General features: G+C 38.3%; 1 protein-coding gene across 2 annotated transcripts in view; it reads left to right on the top strand.

Moving 5' to 3' along the window:
• pcmt (protein-L-isoaspartate (D-aspartate) O-methyltransferase) overlaps nt 1-20,881 on the top strand; it is a 21,898-nt gene extending 1,017 nt beyond the window's left edge. Inside the window, exons 2-8 of one of the 2 annotated variants that reach the window (XM_081379527.1) lie at nt 1,338-1,442; nt 4,205-4,236; nt 4,330-4,434; nt 7,505-7,625; nt 8,506-8,591; nt 15,798-16,014; nt 18,253-20,881. In XM_081379527.1, coding sequence (XP_081235653.1) covers nt 1,338-1,442; nt 4,205-4,236; nt 4,330-4,434; nt 7,505-7,625; nt 8,506-8,591; nt 15,798-15,977 — 629 coding nt within the window. In that variant the 3' untranslated portion in view covers nt 15,978-16,014; nt 18,253-20,881. The remainder of the gene's footprint in view (nt 1-1,337; nt 1,443-4,204; nt 4,237-4,329; nt 4,435-7,504; nt 7,626-8,505; nt 8,592-15,797; nt 16,015-18,252) is intronic. The other variant, XM_081379526.1, reaches the window with a different exon arrangement.

The following is a 20,881-nucleotide window of genomic DNA, read 5'->3' as shown; positions in this document are numbered from 1 at the left end:
TTATTATGTAATGTTTAGTTCTCCTGAAATCAAAAAAATGATTTTGTTTTATAAATGTATTCTTTTGGCTCAATCTCTGTGAAGGAATGCATCTAATCCATGCATTTAATTAGTATTTTTAAGTAACTAATCTCACAGTTGACCATTGGCCAGAGAGACTAATAATAGTCATTTGGCATGTAACCCGTCCTCCTGAACTCCTCCTGGCTTTATTCTGAGGTCAAGTGGTCAGTGTGCTATATTTAGTGGTGCTTGCTAATTCGAGTATCACTGTTACTGTCGCTGATTCTTAGGGTTTGCGATTTGAACAAACTCCTAGTCCTGAGAATTAAACTTGTAACGTGTCCTACCAATGGAAGTCGATTGTTTCTCTCGCCATTATGTGCTGGAACATGTGTAATTCTTGGTTGCACCGTGCAGTTTGTGTAATTTATTAAGGTCACTTGGATTAAAAAGGTAATCAAGTATTTAGGTATGAACGGTACTAAGAACAGTTTCTACTTCCCCTTGAGCCTTAAATATATAATTTTCACCCCCATTGGACTTTTCCCAATAGTTAGCCTGGCACAACTACATTTTTTTGTCTATGAAAAAAAGTTATTTAAGTTAAATAAATATATATATTAAGGTCTCAGAACTTCCGTCTGTGAGTGTAAATGTACAGTATTTACTATATTCAAATAGGCACAGACTGTTATTAATAGTAAGTTTTGAATACCAGCGTAGGATTGCTGGCATGCCGCAAGGTTTTGTTGCTCCAGTATTTCCGATACCGCAAATTAGTTAAAGGGATAGTTCACCCAAAAATGAAAATTCTGTCATCATTTACTGTCCCTCAAGTTGTTCCAAACCTGTATGAGTTTCTTTCTTCTGCTGAACACTAAAGAAGATATTTTGAAGAAAGTCGGTAACCAAACGACTGATGGACTCCATTGACTTCCATAGTAGGAAAAAAAAATACTATGGATGTCAGTGGGGACCAGCAACTGTGTAATTACCAACCTTCTTTAAAATATCTTCTTTTGTGTTTAGCAGAAGAAAGGAAATCATACAGGTTTGGAACAACTTGAGGGAGAGTAAATGATGACAGAATTTTCATTTTTGGGTGAACTATCCCTTTAATGACTGAGATCAGATCAGGAACACAAAAGGAGATATTTTGAAGAATGTTGTTCACACAATCACCAAGTGTTGTGAAGCTGCAAATGAGTCCCATTGGAATTTGGAAATCTCTTGAAAGCGATCTTGAAAAAAGCTTGTACATACACAATTAAACGGGTATAAACCTGTACGAAACCTATATAACCTATATTAATGTGTTTGTGTTTTTTGTCCAGAGAATGGGATCATTAAATCAGACCGTGTATATGAAGTTATGTTGGCCACAGACCGTGCTCATTTCTCCAGATGTAATCCATATATGGACTCGCCACAATCTATAGGTAAGTTCCAGTCCAGACAGAGTTATCATTTTGTTGACACCATGTTATCTACAGCTGTATTGCTCTGATTAAAGTCTCCACTTCTAGCGCCCAATGTGGCCAAAGTGCATTCAGACTCATTTTCCATTGATGAAACACCCGGTTTCTGTTTTTGCTGCTAATTCAGACGATTAATTTTCTCTGTCTGTCTGAAATAAAGGGCCTGTTTACACACTACATGTGTTTTTTCTGATTGGATAGCTACTGTATCTGGGGCAGTGTTCACAAAGCATATAGTTCTTCTAAATAGCAGTTAATGTTCTTAGGTAAAAGTTTTCTCTTAAAACCTATTCACAAAGCTCCTGAGACCAACTTTACTATGGAATAGAGAGAAGAAGTCTTAAGCTAAGAGAAAGGGCGGGGTTGATCTCGTTGCTATGGATGATGTCATCACGGTTACTAAGGTGTCAGCACATTTCGTATGTCGGAGGGAGGGGCTTCATTGAAAAACAGACTGGGGAGAGAGGAGCTGTAATAATGTCAAATATGTGAAAAATAATGAATTTTTTTGAACAATCAAGCCTGAAAACATATTCTAGTACACCCCAAAAACTGAATCAAGTCTTCGTAAAAGGGCATAATAGGTCCCCTTTAATAAAGATGATTGTGTGTTGACTAGGGTTGCAAAGGGGCGGAAAAAATTCCGGTAAATTTCCATGGGAAGTTAAGCTGGGGAATTTTGGAAATATTCCATATTAGGCATTTTTCTGTAAAATAAGACACAAGCTTGTAAGATATATAAATAGTAAGGCTAGCTAAACAACTGGAATGATCTTCAAACCATATTGCAGGAGGCAGAGAAAAACAGCCACATGAGGTAGCTAGCATCTGCCTTATGTGGTAAATAAAGTTATGCTAGCTTATTTAGCATCTAACTTATCAGTTTGCTATCTACTAGATGAATACATTTGTATGTGATATTTGCAATTTAAACATTTAATAAATATATTTCCCCATAATATCATCAAAACTTACTTCACTTTGTTTAGTCCACAGGCTCAAATGTGTGTATATTTAAGTTCCCCTATAAAGAGCCAACCCTCAACTTTGAAAATTCCCAGTTTATTCCCATAAATTCCCGTTAATTCCCATGCAAAGTTTCCATCTTTGAAAATTCCCAGAATTTTGCAACCCTAGTGTTGACGTCTTCAAGCTGTTATAAAGCAATGTGATGTCTGGCCCTTCTATTGTCGACACACTGAGTGAGTTTACATGCACGCTCTTAACCAAGCCCACAACGCACGTGATCATGTAAACGTGCTAACCCGTTTTCCTCTATCGGAGGAAGGTCATAAACGCATAGACTGATCGCCACAGCTGGATTCTTGGCCCTTACTTCGGTTTCGCCCGGCATGTAAACGCATTAACCTGCTTTCTGTCAGCTTATTGAAGTGTGCGTGTGTGTGATGTGTGACAGGAACGCGTCCTTACTGTGGATTTAAAGGTGTGGTATTTGAAAATTGCTGTTTGAAATTTGGTCGGACCGACACAACAACTAATGTGTAGCCAATCAGTGTATGACTATGGAGAGAGAACGAGCAAAAGGGAGATCTGAGGAAAGACTAGAAAGAGAGATGGCCGAGAGACATTACAATAGAGAAAAGCTCAGAAGAAATCACTGGAAAATGAAGGGTTATGATCAGGAACGAGCTTTAGGACCCGTGTTAATATTAGCAAAGCTTTCTAGCGCAGGAGAGAGAGAAGCAGGAAGGCCGGAAAACAGACACAGAGGTTGCGTTGATTCGCTCCACATGTGAGTAACACTGAGTAACACTGGGTTTGAGGGTCATTTGTCTGGAGCTGCTGTGCTGTTGGCAACTAACACAACCAACTCTTGTTTGTATTTACCCATGTATCTATGTCCATTTTTTCGTGCTTCCTTCTCGTTTGTTCATCATCTTCGCTTTATTTTTCATGAAGCATTATTTTGTTGCGCTTCTGCTTCGATAAATAGACATCCACTCTTGCGTTGCGTTTGTAACGGAGGCCAGCTAGTGAGAGTTGTGCAGGCTGACGACTGCTAGAGAACGCAGTGTTTACTGTTTAGTGTCCTCGCATGTTAGTCGCCTCGCATGTCAGCAGTTCGAGACCGACTCGGAGCAGGACGGATAGGATTGGAGGGTGAGCTTTGGAGGCGGAGCTATGAAGAGAGGGGCGCGTGTTTGTTTGGGTTCATTTCAAATATCAACAATGTTCAGCAGCAATGACTTTGAGAAATATCATACTGCACCTTTAAGTGCGTCCAGACAGAGCGAGAGTGTTGCAGTAAGGGAGGAGGAGAGATATCGCATACTCACTCTTTCTTCATCACACTCTTTTCTTGAAATCTCGTGCTGAAGCAGAAGTAGAAGCGTTACAGTCACAATGCTGCATCTGTAACTGCATGATAGGATAATATATATATACTCTTAAGTTTTTAATGCTTTATTTAACTTCACAAACGACATAACAAATGAAATACTCAGAGTCAGATATGCAAATTATTACGTTGTGACGTCACCACGGGGAAATAACCTGATTTATTGATACAGACTTGTTAACGACGTGGTTGTCAGATTATTGATTTTCAATTTGCATGTATACCCTGACGACAGGTCGATTCAATAAGCTGATGTACGTCATCAGAGTACTGGTGTGCATGTAAGCGTGCTCAGTGTTAGTCTGGTGATTCTGCTGATGTGTTTTCTTTTTGGCATGAAGGTCTGTTTTGTAATTTCGTACAGGTTACCAAGCAACAATCAGTGCACCTCATATGGTAAGTTAAACTGCTGTTGTGAGTTCTCATGATCTGTGAAAGCCGTGGTTGGCCTGTTTGAGGTGCTGACGACCCCTCATGTGTGTGCTGCAGCACGCATACGCTCTCGAGCTCCTCCACGATCACCTGTATGAGGGAGCGAAGGCTCTGGATGTGGGATCCGGCTCGGGAATCCTGTCCGTCTGCTTCGCCAGAATGGTGAGTCACTTCACTTCCTGTTGCAAACATGGGATTGCTTAGGATTTTCACTTTTTCTGTTAAATTAATTGTAATGGAATTGAATGCAAACAATCATAGCATATAAATGATCTTTCTACATTAGAAACAGTGTGTGTGTGGTACAGAGGACCAAACCTGCAGAAAGAAATGAACACATGGAGAGACCTACAGTTATTCAGTTTTCAGAGAATTAAGTTCTGAGCTATGTATGGAAGCTTGTTTCCGCCACAAAAAAAAAAGATAATTGCGGTTTTTAACTTACAATTGCGAGTTTACATCTTGCAATTCTGACTTTATTTCTCTGAATTGCGAGATATAAAGTCAGAATTGCGTGAAATAAAGTCGCGATTGCGTGTTTTAAAGTCAGAATTGCGAGATATAAAGTCGCAATTGCGTGTTATAAAGTCAGAATTGTGAGATATAAACCATTCTAAGGTAAAAAAAAACCTTTTTTTCCCCCCTTAGAATTGGACTTTATATCTCACAATTCTGAGAAAAGATGTCAGAATTGCGAGATATAAACTCGCAATTATGTGTTATAAAGTCAGAATTGTGTGATATAAAGTCGCAATTGCGAGAAAAAAAGTCAGAATTCTGACTTTATATCTCAGAATTCTGACTTTATTTCACGCAATTCTGACTTTATATCTCACAATTCTGAGAAATAAAGTCAGAATTGCGAGATGTAAACTCGCAATTGTGAGATAAAAAGTCGCAATTATCTTTTAAAATGTTTTATTCAGTTGCGGAAACAAGCTTCCATAGCTATGAGTTCTTCTTATTGACGACTTAAAAAATACAATTATTTACTCCTACAATTATATATTATTGCATTCTTTATTCTTTCATTTATTTATTCTTGTTGGTTTTAGTCCTTTTTATTTTCTGTTTTACTTTCATTTTGCTATATTTACTATTACAAGTACATACAAATAAATATAAATGGATGCAAATAAATACATATTTGTGTATGTAGTTCCTGAACCACGTTTTTGTTGTTTCTACACGTAATACAATAGCAAAAACATAACAAAATGATGGAGGGTTGCAGAGTCAGAGTTGCTCTTTTGGCGTAAGTCGACTTTTGTTGGCCGTCTGCCGGAAGCTAGTTATTTTAGTCGATAAAGCTTTAAATGTGAATATTTTTCGCTTCAGAAGACTTTTTTTTATAACAATTTTTATTATACAGACAAGAGTTTACATTAAATCATTAAAGAGACGAGCATAAAAGAGAAAACACTGTCTGCACTTTTTTCTTTTTTACACATACCTTAAAAGGAAAGAAAAATCTGCAGTCTCTACAAACAATTATACTTAAAACAAAAACAAAACCTTGCTCAACCATTATATAATTAAGTCAGAATCTAGAGAGGATACAAGAGTCGTAAAGATTTAAAATAGGGTTCCAAGTTTTATAAAATTTATCAGTTGAGCCCCAAGTCGAATATTTCAATTTTTAAGTGAAAGGAATGACATCAGATCCTTTAACCAAGAGGTAGTTGGAGGGGGGGTTGGACACTTCCAGTGCAACAAGATGCACCTTCGAGCAATAAGAGAAGCAAAAGCAATAACATCTGCTTTCTGTCTCGTGATGGATGACAATTGAGATACACCAAAGATGGCGACTAGGGGACATGGAGATAGAGAAATGTGCAGAGCCCTAGACATGAAGTCAAAAAAAGAAGACCAATGTGAGGCCAGTTTTGGGCAGCTAAAGAATGTATGGGTGTGATCGGCAGGAGAAAATGAGCATCTGATACAGGAGTCCTCTGTTTCTGGAAACAATTTATGGAGTTTAGCTTTGGTAAGATGAATTCGATGAAAGACTTTTAGCTGAATCAGACTTAGCCGAACACATACAGAAGTAGAATTAACTCTAGCAAGGGCCTCAGACCATAGCTCTTCCGAAAACTTAATTTGCAGCTCATTTTCCCAAGTCATCTTTAGGCAGGAGAAGAGAGGACGTATTAGATGAGAGTAACATGGTGTAGACGGAGGATATACGACTACCACCTGTAGGGGCTGACAATAACTTCTCAACCAGAGACTTTTCTGGTAATTGAGGGAAACTAGGGAAGTTAGTCTTAACAAAATTGCGGAGTTGAAAATAGCTGAATAAGCCTGTAGTATGCAGGTTAAATTTGGACATAAGATTGGTGAATGTGGCAAAATAATTATCAATAAAAAAATCTGAAAAAGAGGCCATACCCTTATCTTTCCATCTTTTAAAAGTGTGATCAATAGCTGGAGGTAAAAACAAGTGATTGTTGCAAATAGGACTTAAAACAGATAGTGACTCCAACCGAAAATGTTGTCGAAATTGTTTCCAGATTTTTAAAGTCGATAGCAATAGGATTTCTAATATAATTGGAAGGACGCATGGATTCAGAAGACATTTATTAACAAAAAAAATACCCACACTCCCATTATAAAGCTTGGAAGAGCCAGTACATTTTTTTTTAACATAACTCTGATTGTATTCGTCTGAAAGAATAAAGTCATAAACACCTAGGACGGCTTGAGGGTGAGTAAATCATGGGCTAATTTTCATTTTTGGGTGAACTATCCCTTTAACTTGTTTAATAAAACACAACGATTAAAGTTACAGGCGCCGTTGCTGAAACCACAATCATTGCACCCTGGAAAATTCTCTCTGGCTTTGCTCCATGGAGTAAACGCTTGGTAAAGCTTGTACTGTACCTCGCTGCTTGTCCACTTGTTGGAATGCCTCTCCATATTTAGTGGTATAAAATTAGCCTGAGTAACTAACAGCTACAACAGGTTTACATATGGACGCTGGTGACTCTTCTTTTTTGGGTTTGTTCATCATGTATGTCTGTCTAGAACAATTTTTTTTTTTTTTAGTAGTTCCTTTAAAGTTCCTGCTGTGGGAAAGGGATTCATGTATAAATTAATAAATGTAATAATTCTATTATTAGATATGGATGAATATTGTGTATGTATTTCATGCCTACATGTATTTACTTCTGGCAGTTTGCAGACCCATGGTATGTGTGGATTACAGCGGATGTGTTGTGGTGTGTTACAGGTCGGGCCGACGGGGAAGGTGATTGGCATTGATCATATAAAGGAGCTGGTGGAAGATTCAGAGACTAATGTAAAGAAGGACGACCCTAGTTTGATCTCTTCAGGGAGAATCAGACTCCTCGGTTTGTCCACACCTTTGGTCTCTCAATTGTTTTTGGCTGTTTTACATCATGTTCTTTATAATGTGTTCATTTTTTAGATATGCAGAAAAATTTAATTTCTGACTGATATTGACTGGCCAACAGTTTTTTTTTCTGTTTAAGTTCATTAAATATTATAACCTAGTTTAAACATCAGAAAATTATATGCCTGGTTTCACAGACAGGGCTTAGATTAAGCCAGGATTAGGCCTTAGTTCAATTAGGACATTTAAGTAGCTTTTATAAACATGCCTTAGAAACAAAAAACATTACTGATGTGCATCTCGAGACAAAACAATGGATCTGACATATTTTAAGATTGTCAGTGCAGGTTGCTTTCAGTTAAAACAGCTCAAACATGCTTTTTAGTCTGAGACTACAGGTGCAACTGTACGTGTACTGAACTGATCAAACACAGGGCTTTTTGTATGTAGACGTGAATGAATACATGTATTGGCAGACCAGAGAAAAAACAACCACTAATAAGCACAGATATGAATGTATTCTCGAAATAAGACCAAAAAAATACTCCCAATTTTGGACAAAATGAGACCAAACGTTTGTCTGAAAGTTCGAAATTGAATTGAAAAATTAAAATTGACATTTTACTGAGAAATTAAAATAATACTTGTAGCTAGGAAAGAAGTGAATCTTTTTTTATATATAATATTTTCATAAATCCATTCCTCAGATTTTCTCTCATAGTCATTGCAATTGCCAAAAAAGTGTGGGACTAGTTCTTTATTTTTGTCATTTAGCAGTGTGTTATATTCAGAGGGAGGCAGTGCACTATAGGGACAGAACAAAACCGTTATCAGCTGTGGTGTTGTGTAATAGTGTGTGTGTGTGTGTGTGTGTGCAGTTGGAGATGGAAGAATGGGCCTTCCAGAAGAAGCACCTTATGACGCCATACACGTCGGAGCCGCAGCTCCCACAGTGCCACAAGCAGTACGTTTCCTTTGAATCACAAACACTCTTTGATACCAAGACATTGTTGCACCTTAAGCAGGAACTTTAAAGGAATAAATCACCCAGATATTAAAATTGTCATCATTTATTCACCCTGCATCTGAGACATGTTCTGGTCTTTTTCCATCTTTGGAACATAATTTTATTTACAAAACTTCCACTTCCAAAAATATTTTCATTTGTGTTCCTCAGAAAAAAAAGGATGTTATACAGGTTTGGAGAATTATTATCACGATAAATAATTAGTGTTCATTTTTGGGTGAACTATCCCTTTAAGGTCTAGCGTATGCCAACAATGTTCTAAACGCGAGTTTATTAGGGCCCAAGCCCTGAAAGGGCGAAGGCCCTATTGTTTCCGTAAGGATTATTTTTTTTTTTCTTCATTATTTTTTTTTTTTGCCTTTTTGCCACTTTTGGGGCCCTTAACATGCTCAAAAACTCTTGAAATTTTGCACACACGTCAGAACCTGCGGCCATCAGGGCCGGGCTGAAGCTGGTACTGGGGCGTGGCAGGGGGGCTCGACAGCGCCCCCTGGAATGGGGTCCGAAAACTTGGTCCATAAATCAAACACGCTTGCATGTAATAATATGAAACTCAGTACACATATAGATCTCATCGGGCCGAACAACTTTCGTGCTCTAAGTTTTACAAAAGCCCAACAGGAAGTCGGTTATTATACGTTGTTTGGAAAACGCATACAATGGAATGTGAAATACTCCTCCTAGGGATTTCATCCGATCGCCACCAAACTCGGTGAGAATAAAGTCAAGACATTGAGGATGAATTCTTGCGAACGGATTTTTGATATCTCGAACGGTTTGGCCGTGGCGAGGAAACGAATTTATGGCGAATAATGGGACACAGGAAGTGTGTTATAACTTCTGCATACATTAACTGATCTTGATGAAACTTCAGCAGTGTGTTCGTTGTAAGAGGCCGATCACATGGATGTGACTATTGTGAGTCAAAGTTATAGCGCCACCAACTGGCAGCAGGAAGTGTGTCACTTTCAAAATGCTTTGAAGTCACCCTCTTAATTTTACCCGATTTGCTTCAAACTTTGTGTATAATGTAAACACAGGGCAGATGTAGACCTGTGAAAGGATTATTGATATCTTAGATACTGTTGCCGTGGCAACGCATCAAGTTTTAATATTCTTTTCGGATGCGTTTGAGACTCTTAACATGCTTGAAATTGGATGAAACTCGACAGACACATAACACTTATTAGCCAGTAGACATGTGAAAAGTTTCAGAAACGGGCGTGGCAGGGGGGCTCAACAGCACCCTCTTGAACAGGGTCTGAAAACTTGGTCCATATATCAAACACGCTTGCATGAAATAATATGAAACTCGGTACACATATAGATTTCGTCGGGCCGAACAACTTTCCCTCTGACAAGTTTCACGCCAGCCCAACAGGAAGTCAGCTATTATGGGTTGTTTGGAAAATGCTTGCTGTGGAATGTGATGTACTCCTCCTAGAGAATTCATTCAATCACCTCCAAACTCAGTCAGAATGAAGTAAAGACATTGAGGATGCTAAATTGCGGACGGATTTTTGATATCTTGAACGGTTTGGCCGTGGTGAGGAAACGAATTTATGGCGAGAAAAGAGAGACACGAAGTGTTATAACTTCTGCATACATCAACTGATCTTGATGAAACTTCAGCAGTGTGTTCGTGGTAAGAGGCCGATCAGATGGATGTGACTTTTGTGAGTCAAAGTTATAGCGCCACCAACTGGCAGCAGGAAGTGTGTCACTTTCAACATGCTTTTGACAAAAGTGGGGGGGTTAGTTTTAAATACAGTAAAAAAAAAATGTTTTTATATTGTTCTCATCAAGCCGGACAACTTTCTAATTTACATTCATTAGCTCAGAGCAAAAGGAAGTCAGATATTTTGGTCTGAATGTGGATTTTTTTGCAAAATCAGCCTATGAATTTTTAGCCACTCCTCTTAAACTATTTATTTTATTCCCACCAAACTTTTTCAACATGATGAAAATACATTAAATATGCTAAATTGTGAACGGATAATAAATATCTCAAACGGTTTTGCTATGGCGAGGGATTAAAGTAATGTCCAAAAAGGAAAAACTTAAAGCCTCAAATTTTCTAAAAATGTAATTATATACCATTTATTTCTATATAAAAGTATACAAACATCACAACTAAACATTTTATTCTTTTTTTTTCAATTTAAGAATGAATTTTAAGTTTAAAAACTGCCAGAATGGTTGTTTAGTCTAAACAATACATAAATAAAGTCAAACATAGTGCTATACTGCCCTCTTGTGTTCAAAATCAGGTAGGCCTATTATGTCTATATATAAATATACTAGGTATGTGACGGTGAGAATATTTTACCACCGGTTAACTGACGTGTGACACCGCTGGGGGCTTTTTAATCGCTAACTTAAAAACTAAAGTAAAATATGTTCGTCCGCACTGACATTTATATTGGTTGAGCGACCGTTTCAAATGAATTCCTATGGAAGTAGGAATTAACTGAAAAACGTTCACTCTGTTCTGCTCGTTCCTCGCCATGGACGTGCACCGTTATGAATGCCCGTGCAGCCATGAGCATTTTAGTTTCATTTTAAAATTAGCGCCTTTCGGGGGGTGGATTGCTTGAAATTATTTTACAAAAGCACAATTTTGTGTTTTATTGCAACTGTACACAAATATAAGTTAACACTTTGCAGTTTGAATGTCGTCCTCAGGGGCGGACTTTACCATTAGGCAAAGGTCGGCAATTGCCTTGGGCCCCGAGCTACCTAGGGGCCCCCAAAATGCCCTATTAACTTATGCTTAAGTTTTTTTTTTTTTTTTTCAAATTATATATTTCTAAAACTCCATTTGCGAAAAATGGCATCAATCATTAGTGTCGCAGACAGGAGGGGGCCCCCCCGCCTCACTACATTGGACTATTCCATTATCTCACTTTTACTGCACATCTGTGAAAGTGACAAGGCTGTGCCAAAAAAACTGACGGAGAAAAAGAAGTGATTGACAGACAGAGTGTACATAGTAGACAGAGTAAAAATGAAGCGAAGCTAGCTACCCAAGCGGTGCTGAAAAAAGGAGGAAGCGGGAGGAAAGCAAAAAGTCAGAAAAAGTGCGCGGCGCGAAAGATAAACAACACGCAGTAACAGGAGAACTGGGAAATAGAGCAATTGATCCCCAGAGCAAGACGAGTCTAAACGCGAAAATTTAAAGTTTCGAAGTTACCCAAGCGGCTCAAATAAAAGAAAAAAAGTGAAAAGATGCTGATAAGTATTTGGGAACGCTGCCAAAGATGACAAACTTTTTTACGGCTACTGTGGGGGATACAGATCAGGAACAACAACGTCCAACGCACAGAAAAATCGTGAAGCAAAGAAGATCGACAGACAAAACTGAGCAGTTTATGAATCATGATATTTAAAAAAATCTCAGCTCTCAGATTCTGTCAATTCTATTACGAAATTCAAATAATACCGTTTTGCCGTTTTAATGTGATGTGACAGATTCCTATAGCGGCACGTGAACTGATCTAATTCTAAAAACTACCTAATAGTAAATAAACATGAATTAACAATGTTGAAAGATACCGTATAACTTACCGAAATGTATATTCCTTATTCATAATATCGATCAATAAGTGTTTTTCAACCGCGGAAAGAGGTAAAACAGCTGGAGAACAATCGTCACATAACATTTACCTCAGGAAAGCCATTTAATTGGCTAGAAAAAAGAGCTATAGAGAGTATTTGGCTAAATATGTGTACTATAGGCCTATTACTTATTTTAACCTTAAATTATACCAGCTGATAGTTTGTTTGTTTTTTTTTTTTATAAAAAGTAACGCCTGTCTTGTGAAACGTTACCTAATATTTATCCAAATGAGTCAATATTGAATCAAATCACAAGAATTGAATCGAAATGGTGAAATTTGCCAAGCAAAAAAAAAAAAAAAAAAAAACATAGCTTACCAGAAATTGTACCATGTAAACATTGTAACATGTTTCTGTTTAGGAGTAAAGAAGTGTAGCCTATGCAGGGTTTAAAGGGGACGTTTTTTCTCCTCTCTAATCTTCACCTACCCGTAGATTAGCTTTACCTCCCTATCCACCATTCAGTCGGTACATATTTTTTTCTTTCTCTTTTAAAGATTGGATGGGTAGGGGCCCATAGCCTACCTTCGCCTTGGGCCCCCGATTTGCTAAATCCGCCACTGGTCGTCCTGTATAATGATGGAGTATGTTTTTATGTGTCTACTGTTCAATCGCGCCCACGCCACACACACACACACACACACACACACACACACACACACACACACACACACACACACACACACACACACACACACACGGTTTACTATCTTTGTGGGTACTCTCCATGGACTTAATGGTTTTTATACTGTACAAACTGTATATTCTATCTCCTCACACTAACCCTACCCCTAAACCTACCTATCCCATAAAACTTTCTGCATTTTTACATTTCCAAAAAAACTCATTCTGTATGATTTATAATCTTGTTTACCCATGGGGACCTCTATTTAGGTCCCCACTGTGACACGAGTCCCCATGAGTCTGTGTGCATTCAGGTTAAAGTCCCCACCGGGATAGAAAAACATAAACATGAACACACACACACACACACACACACACACACACACACACACTCCAGCATTACAATCTTGACATCGCAGCCTGTTCATTATAGCCTTAATAAAATATAATAATAAAATAGTCAACCTAACATATAAAAATTACACTGCTCTAAATAGTCAGTAGTACAATTCGTACATTCACAGTAAGCACCGCTCGCTCCACTGTGATGTTTCCAAGCAAATTTTTGCGCATGTGAAGAGGATGATTTTTTCCATCAATATTGGAACACGAGTGAAGAACAAAGCCTATAATAAAGAATAGTTTAGCATCCAAATACATCGCAAATGTTGAAACATTTTGATTCTGATGAGAGGGTTACGTGAGCCCAACACTGCTTACTTTCATTTTTACTTTTACATTAAATTTAAAGGATTTGTTGTGGAATATTTTGAGTGTATCATAAAATCTGAATAAAAAAAAAATAATAAAAAAAAAAATGAATGAATGAATGAATAAATAAATAAATATATATATGTATGTGTATATATATATATATATATATATATATATATATATATATATATATATATATATATATATATATAGCTGCGAGCAGCGATAAAGGGCCAAAGCCGGCGGCACCGCCACCCTAAAGGCACCGGGGTTGCGGTGCCACCGGCTTGGGCCCGTAATCGCTGCTCGCAGCTATATTTTCTGTTTGAAGTCAGTGGGTTTCTGTCTTGTTCTGTGTGGAAGAATTTAAAGAAAACACATCCATGTCGTTATTCCACCCCGAAATAAAAAAAATAAATTATATTTTGCATCAAGGAAATAAAGCCTTGTTTAGGACCTTGAAGATTTTCGGCTTTCTTTTTTTATTCATGGTAATTAAGCACGTATTTCCACAAAATTTCCATTTTGTAACACTTTTTTTGTAATTCCCATTTGTGGAGGGTTGAATGAGGGCACAAACCAAACTGATTTGCAGTGCACCCCGGAGTTCTGTGCTCAAGGGTTGATGAAGTGTGCAGAAAAAGGTCTGTGGCTTTCCAGTGCTGACCGGTCAGTCCTCACTTGAATCTGGAGAAGCAGAGACGGAGAGCACACACTATATTAGCATTTGCTGCAGTGGAGAACCAGCTCACCCTTTCTTATGCTCTGCTTAGGCTACGTTTACACGTGGCCGGTTATTTTCATAAACGGACATTTCACCCTCTCCGTTTTCAGAAAAGTGTTTGTTTTCACAAACCTGTGTATATGCCGTCAAGAGCATGCCAAACCTGTAGGTGGCAGTGTAACGAGAAGCCAATCAGAATCCCGAAAATATTGGTCGCACCTTTGACGCAGTGCAGGTTCTGTCGCATACTGTTACATTGACTGCCTAAAACTCAGTCTTTCTCAGTTTACATGCAAACAGAGTTTTCCAAAATCTCCACTCTGGCCGGAGTTTTTAGAAAGAGTCGTTTTCAGAGGCGAATTCTCCGTTTGCGTGTGAACGAGGGGCACAACCGAAGGGAAATGTCTCCGTTTTTCAAAATAACCATGTACGTGTAAACGGGGCCTTATATTCTCTCTTCTCTCGACGTCATTACAGGGCGACGCTGAAAGAGCACTCGGGATACTCGTCACACAAGTGTCCTGTCAATACCCACACTTCTGGTCTCTTGCACTTGACCATTTGTGTACTTGCATGACGTGTTTCCTGTATTCGGCCCAAGTGTTCAAGTAGGCATAAAGACTGCAAATGTGTGTAGAACTTATAGACACTTATAGTCTTGCAGAAAATGCAAGTGTTTACAGAGCTTTATTTTATTTTCAATATTTTGCATTTTAAAATAAACTTCTAAATGTCTATGTAACTAAACAGAAGTTAAAATGTTAAAATTGTGGTGCTGCTAATTAAGTGATAAAAAAACTGTTGCAAATGTTGTACAAAACACACATAGATAGCCTACTTATCTTTGCTCCAATAAAATGTGCAACACTTTGTTTTACTACCAGATGTAATGTCTAATTCATTTAAATTACAGTGGAATGTCTTCCTCGACATCACGCAATTTCATAATGCATGATGGGATACGCTTAGCCTCGCGTCCCTCCTGTCATGTACACGCGCTCTCAAGTGGCCAAGACCACAAGTGTGGTTTTCGGACACCTTTAATTATATAGAAAGACGATGCACTCGTATTACTATGAATGGGAGAAACTGCATTCATTGCACAGTTTGGCGGAATAAGTTCCTTCTTCTAAATAAAAGTCATCGCATCGCTGCTTGATTTGAAATGAACTTGATTTCAAATATGAAATTTAATCATAAGCTTGGTGAACAGATATGGAGAATTTTGTGTTTCCCCATTCAAAGAGATGCAAGATTTGTACTCTTGAATCAACGAGAGGCGTTTTAAAGATGGCCGCCGAGTTGAATTACTTGTATGAAAAGGACTTTGATAATATTCAGTAGTGATTCTCATTAGTTTTCCATCAGTGTCATGCGTATATTTCTTTCTTATGATTTTTAGGGTGAAGTATGACGTGTTCTTGAGAGGGTTGTGTGTGTGTGTGTGTGTGTGTGTGTTGCAGTTGTTGGACCAGCTGAAGCCAGGCGGGCGTCTGATCCTGCCCGTCGGCCCCGCAGGAGGGAACCAGATGCTGGAGCAGTACGACAAGCTGGAGGATGGCAGTACCAAAATGAAGCCACTGATGGGCGTGATCTACGTGCCTTTAACAGACAAAGAAAAGCAGTGGTCAAGGTGGAAGTGACTTCTGTCCTCTGTCCCCTCTCTCTTCTAGGGCACAGGTGAAGCGTGTGGTCCGGGGCAGCAGACAGAGCGTTTGCCGCTTGACCTCTGTCTTGCTGCTCCATACCATGATGAACAGCTGCACAGTTTTCTTTCTTTTTTTTTACTTTAACCCTCCAGCCTGATTTGACCTTAAACCATATTATAATGTTTTAAATCACTGCAGGAATGGGCTTGAGTTTGTTTGTTTTTTCCCCCTCAAAAATGCTTTCTGAATGATGAGACGTGAAAGCATGAACAACTCAGAACCTGTTTAGACTTGGCGCTATGGCTTTGTTCACTCTGGTGGCTCAAATCCATTTTTTTTAAAAGCAGATCAGACTCAAATCCGGTGAAGGTTTTGTAGTCTGAACAGCAAAAAACACTGAAATCTTTCATTAAATATAGTATTAATCCAACCATGACATCAATTAAAACTCAATGCCTCGAAAGTCATTCCTGAAATCAGTTTGATTTTAACTGAATTGATTATAGTGTTGTTACAATTTGAGAGGATAGTTATTGACCCTAGCACAATAACTAATTTAGCCTTCAAATTTCCACCCTGTTAGACAACTGCCATTGTGACGTGTGTCCTGTCTAATCTACAGTAGAGATGAATGTGTAAAATAATGCATCCTTTGTTACATGATGCAAATGTAGTGGAAAAATGCATCCGAACTGACCATTTCAGGTTTCGTGTTGTCGCCTACATCATTATCATAGCGACCAATATAGATTAGGGCTGTCACTTTTGTGAAAAAATCCTGTTCGATCATAAGTGTTCATTGAATCGATTGTAAAATCGATTTTCCATGTCTAAAGACGTTTCCATTTTAAACGCCAAATATAGGCAAATCCACGGACAACTAACAGGCATTAGGACGAACGTAAAGAGATCGCAGAGACGTGCACAAGTCAGCAATATTTCTGATGTTTTATTGGCGTGAAGTTTCGTGCATAATGACAAACAGGAGTGTAACATTCTCGAAAAAACAATAAGCCATAATATAAATGAAAAACATCACTGCAGTCTTCAACATGGCTGTGTTTACCATTAGAAATGTCAAACAAATTGTAGACCGTAGCCCGAATCTGTCTCTGTTTGCATGAGACTGTCTGAATAATTGTAGTAAAAAGAGACACATTATGCAGAGGTATAATCTGCTGTTATGTGTGTGTGTGTGTGTGTGTGTGTCAGAGCCTGCAGTCGCTGTGTGACGCGCGTTCACTGCGGGCTTATCGTGACGATCTGGACGCGCTCCGAGAGAAGGCCGCTAAAATCGATTTTCGTTTTTGAAACTTGCGTTGGTTGGTCCGATCGATTGTGCAGTCGATTTTCGAATGTAAAGTGACAGCCCTAATATAGATACACCAGATATGTACAAGTGCACTGTCTGAATCCTATAGAGTGATGCAGGTGTGACGTCACTTTCTAACCACCCTCGACAAAAACCCAATAGGATTTTCCCATAGGCTTTTGGATTATCGCTAAAAACAAGCTCTGTGATCGACAGAAGTTTATGATACTTGCACGTTTTGTCCATCATGATAATTATCATGGATGAACAACTTTTATGAATTTTGAAGCCTAAATGCAGTCGCCAGAAGTTAAAGCTAGGCTTTAAACTACACCACGGTCTCACGAATTCAACGTCACCATCACTAACTCTTTCAGTTTTAATCTGAAAGCATGTTCCCAGAACGCTGGAGTTACGGAGCACAGTTATAAGCATATCGAGGCTGTAAAGACAGTCTGAGTTTACATGTTCAGTATGCTGATGTTTAATCTATTCGACAGACTCTGTAGTCCCATTTAGACATTTTTCAAGACACGTAACGACTTCAAAACATCATGAGTGGGGTGATACTGATGTATTTTATGTTGTAGAATAAAACGTGAAAGTGTCTTGAGCTTGTGTTCACCTCAGACCTTATTTCAGCCATTTAAACAAAACCCATTGACTTCGGGACGATGGAACCGGAAGTGCTAAAATGCTAACTCGCTTCAGCGTTTCAGCCTACAAAGTGATGTCATGCCTGTACCACTCTATGTCATCAGAGGCAAAGTGCAGACTATCAGTCCTAAAGATCGGATTTGAAAAACTAATTGCTTGCAGTTTGAACACAGCCTATACTTTGATTGCTGAAACACATTTTTGCATGAGTTGTGTGTATACAGTATGCACATATAAGTGGTGATGTTTTGTGTATCTTTGATGTCCATAGTAACTTTATTTTCTCTGTTTTTTTTATAGGGATGAACTTTGAAAGGATGACCTGGCAATACTCATCACACTACACGTGCACACACACATACACATACATACACACATCCAAATGGACTTCACTGAGGAGAGCATTTATAAATGCTCAATTTCCATAACCTTTACAGTCTGACGGTCATGAAAGATGGATGTATTGATCAGATTCTTTTATTTAAAAAGGAGAAAAAGTGGAATTGGGCTTGTGCTGAGATTTTCATGCCTGCAGTTTGAGAATTGCGTGAATGCAGTTTTTTTTTTGTTAGTTTTTCTTTTTGATTCTTGTGATGACTTCAGTATTACATCTCAGCGTATTGTAAACACAACACAGGGTTGGCCGTTGTGCTGAATCCAGCCTGTTATTAAAACATAATTCACTGCTATATAATGTGCAATTCACTCTACAAATCCATTTCAATAGTAGCGGCTTATGTTTTCAGCGGAAGCATGTGCTGTCCAGGCAGAATAAACCACTGGATAACTCTGTCTAAAGATGCTAAGAGTTGAGCAAAAAGCCACGAGAGGCCATGTTAGAAGGATTTGACCACGGTTATGGGATGTTCTGTGGTCTGACACAAAGCAAACCTCTTTAAGCGTGGTCAAAGCAGTGTAACAGTCTCGATTGGCTTAGTGTGGGATAATGTGCAGTCAGCTGGTCATTATAGCAGAATAAACCAGAACGATTATTCCTGGACGCTTACCAAATAAATAAATGGACATGAAGAATTGAAAGTTTAAATTAGTTTAATTTGTGTGAAGAAAGTGCAGAATATGAGAAATTGGTTGTCTGGATCAATTATTCACTTTAGCGTCATTACTAAAACATGTTCAAATCATTCAATCACAATCAGGTATTCCAGACAACAGAATGTACAAATTAGAGGCAGCAGCAATATTGTAAAAGACACCAATGTTCAATAAATAGCTACATTTATGAATAATTATAACAATGTAAAAAGAAAAGCAGCTCTTCCGGCTGGTAATTTAGTCCATTAGCTATGACTTTAAGCTGTTTACGGTTGCACAGCAACATTAATATCGACCGCTCAGCGTTCAGGTGTGCGTTCATGGGAATTTTGCAGTGTGTGTTTTAACGGGCATTTGTACAAAATATTCTAATCAGACTTTACAGTCTGAGTTAGTTTACACGTATAAGTTAAAATTTTAGAAATCAACTTCATAATGCAAAGGGGTAGTTCACCCGAAATAACTATTTTGTCTTGATTTATTTTCTGTTCTGTGAAACAATAAGGAGATGCTTTTCCACATGATGGAAGAGGGTGATGTTTTATACTGTTAAAGGGACAGATCACCCAGAAATGAAAATTCTGTCATCATTTACTCTCCCTCATGTTGTTCCAAACCTGTGTGATCAACACCAGGGGAGTAAATGATGACAGAGTTTTCATCTCTGGGTGAACTGTCCCTTTAAGCTTTTAAAAGTTTGTGTTAAATTCAAGATTGCAGCCTTAAGTCATACCAAATTTGATGTTGTTGAACCCAAACAACACTGATTCTCTCATGCTCTTGGCAAGTGTGATACTCGAGAGTCTTCGGAAGACTTGGATTATAGTGCATGACTTGTATGGGTTGCTTTTGTGGTACTTTTTCAGGGTTTCTGCAGGTTTTATGAAGGTACATTTAAGACCACGTCGAGGACTTCTCTAAATGAAAAGCTCAATGCGTTCTGTAAGCAAGAAACCAGAGTTTGAAAATACAACTTCCAGAAGATATCCATCACTTTTTAATTCATTTTACAAAGCAAAAATAGCTTGAATCGCTCTTCACCCAGCCACTAGTATATATAACTGTACCTTCTGATCACACGGCACTAAAGGGATGTTCTTCATCAGCATATTTGTCTTGTTTTCCAGAACAAATGTCTAAAGATTTTTAAATCAAGATACATACTGGAGTTTGATAATGAAAAAAAAAAGATTAAATTGATCAAAATGAAGTGAGTTTATGATTAAAACAAGAACAAATATCTGCCAATCAAAGGGATATTTCATAACTCACTGAGAAATATTTGTTCTTGTTTTAAGAATAAACTTTTTACATTTGCATCTCGAGTAATTGTATCAAAGATGTTTAGATATTTCTATTGGAAAACAGGACAGTGGAAGATATTTAGTTTTTGCAGTGCATGCAACATTTAATGCCATGATCTTTAGCTCTTATTTAAGGCCTGCTTTTATTCGTGTGTGTACGGGTGAATTAAGGCCCGCAGAAACCCTGTTTTTTTGTCCTTTGAGCTTGCCAGCAATAATCACTGTATGGAAAATCACCGGAAGCTTGAACATTCTGCCTAACATCTCATTGTGAATTTCACAGAAGCAAGAAAATCAGCAGGTTTGGAGTGATAAGAGCAGAGTTTGGCGCACAGGTGTAGCGATGCTTACGTGCTTCACATCACTGCAGAACTCAAAATAAGCTCGTCTCTTATCTATCGTGTGCAGCAAGTCAAGTCCCACTCAGATCCACTCTTGCATACAGGACTGAGCTAAACCTTCAGTGGTCATTTTGATTGTAAGCGGTTTTCAATGCCAATTCTCTGCATGTTTGTGTGTTACCTGCACGCACAAACAGTGCTTTAACGAATAAACTCGCTGCTAAGCAATGA

Source organism: Scardinius erythrophthalmus (genome assembly GCF_964197995.2).
Source record: "Scardinius erythrophthalmus genome assembly, chromosome: 11".
Classification (NCBI taxonomy): domain Eukaryota; kingdom Metazoa; phylum Chordata; class Actinopteri; order Cypriniformes; family Leuciscidae; genus Scardinius; species Scardinius erythrophthalmus.
The sequence above is the reverse complement of the archived record's forward strand: the minus strand, read 5'-3'. Positions and strand labels throughout refer to the sequence as shown.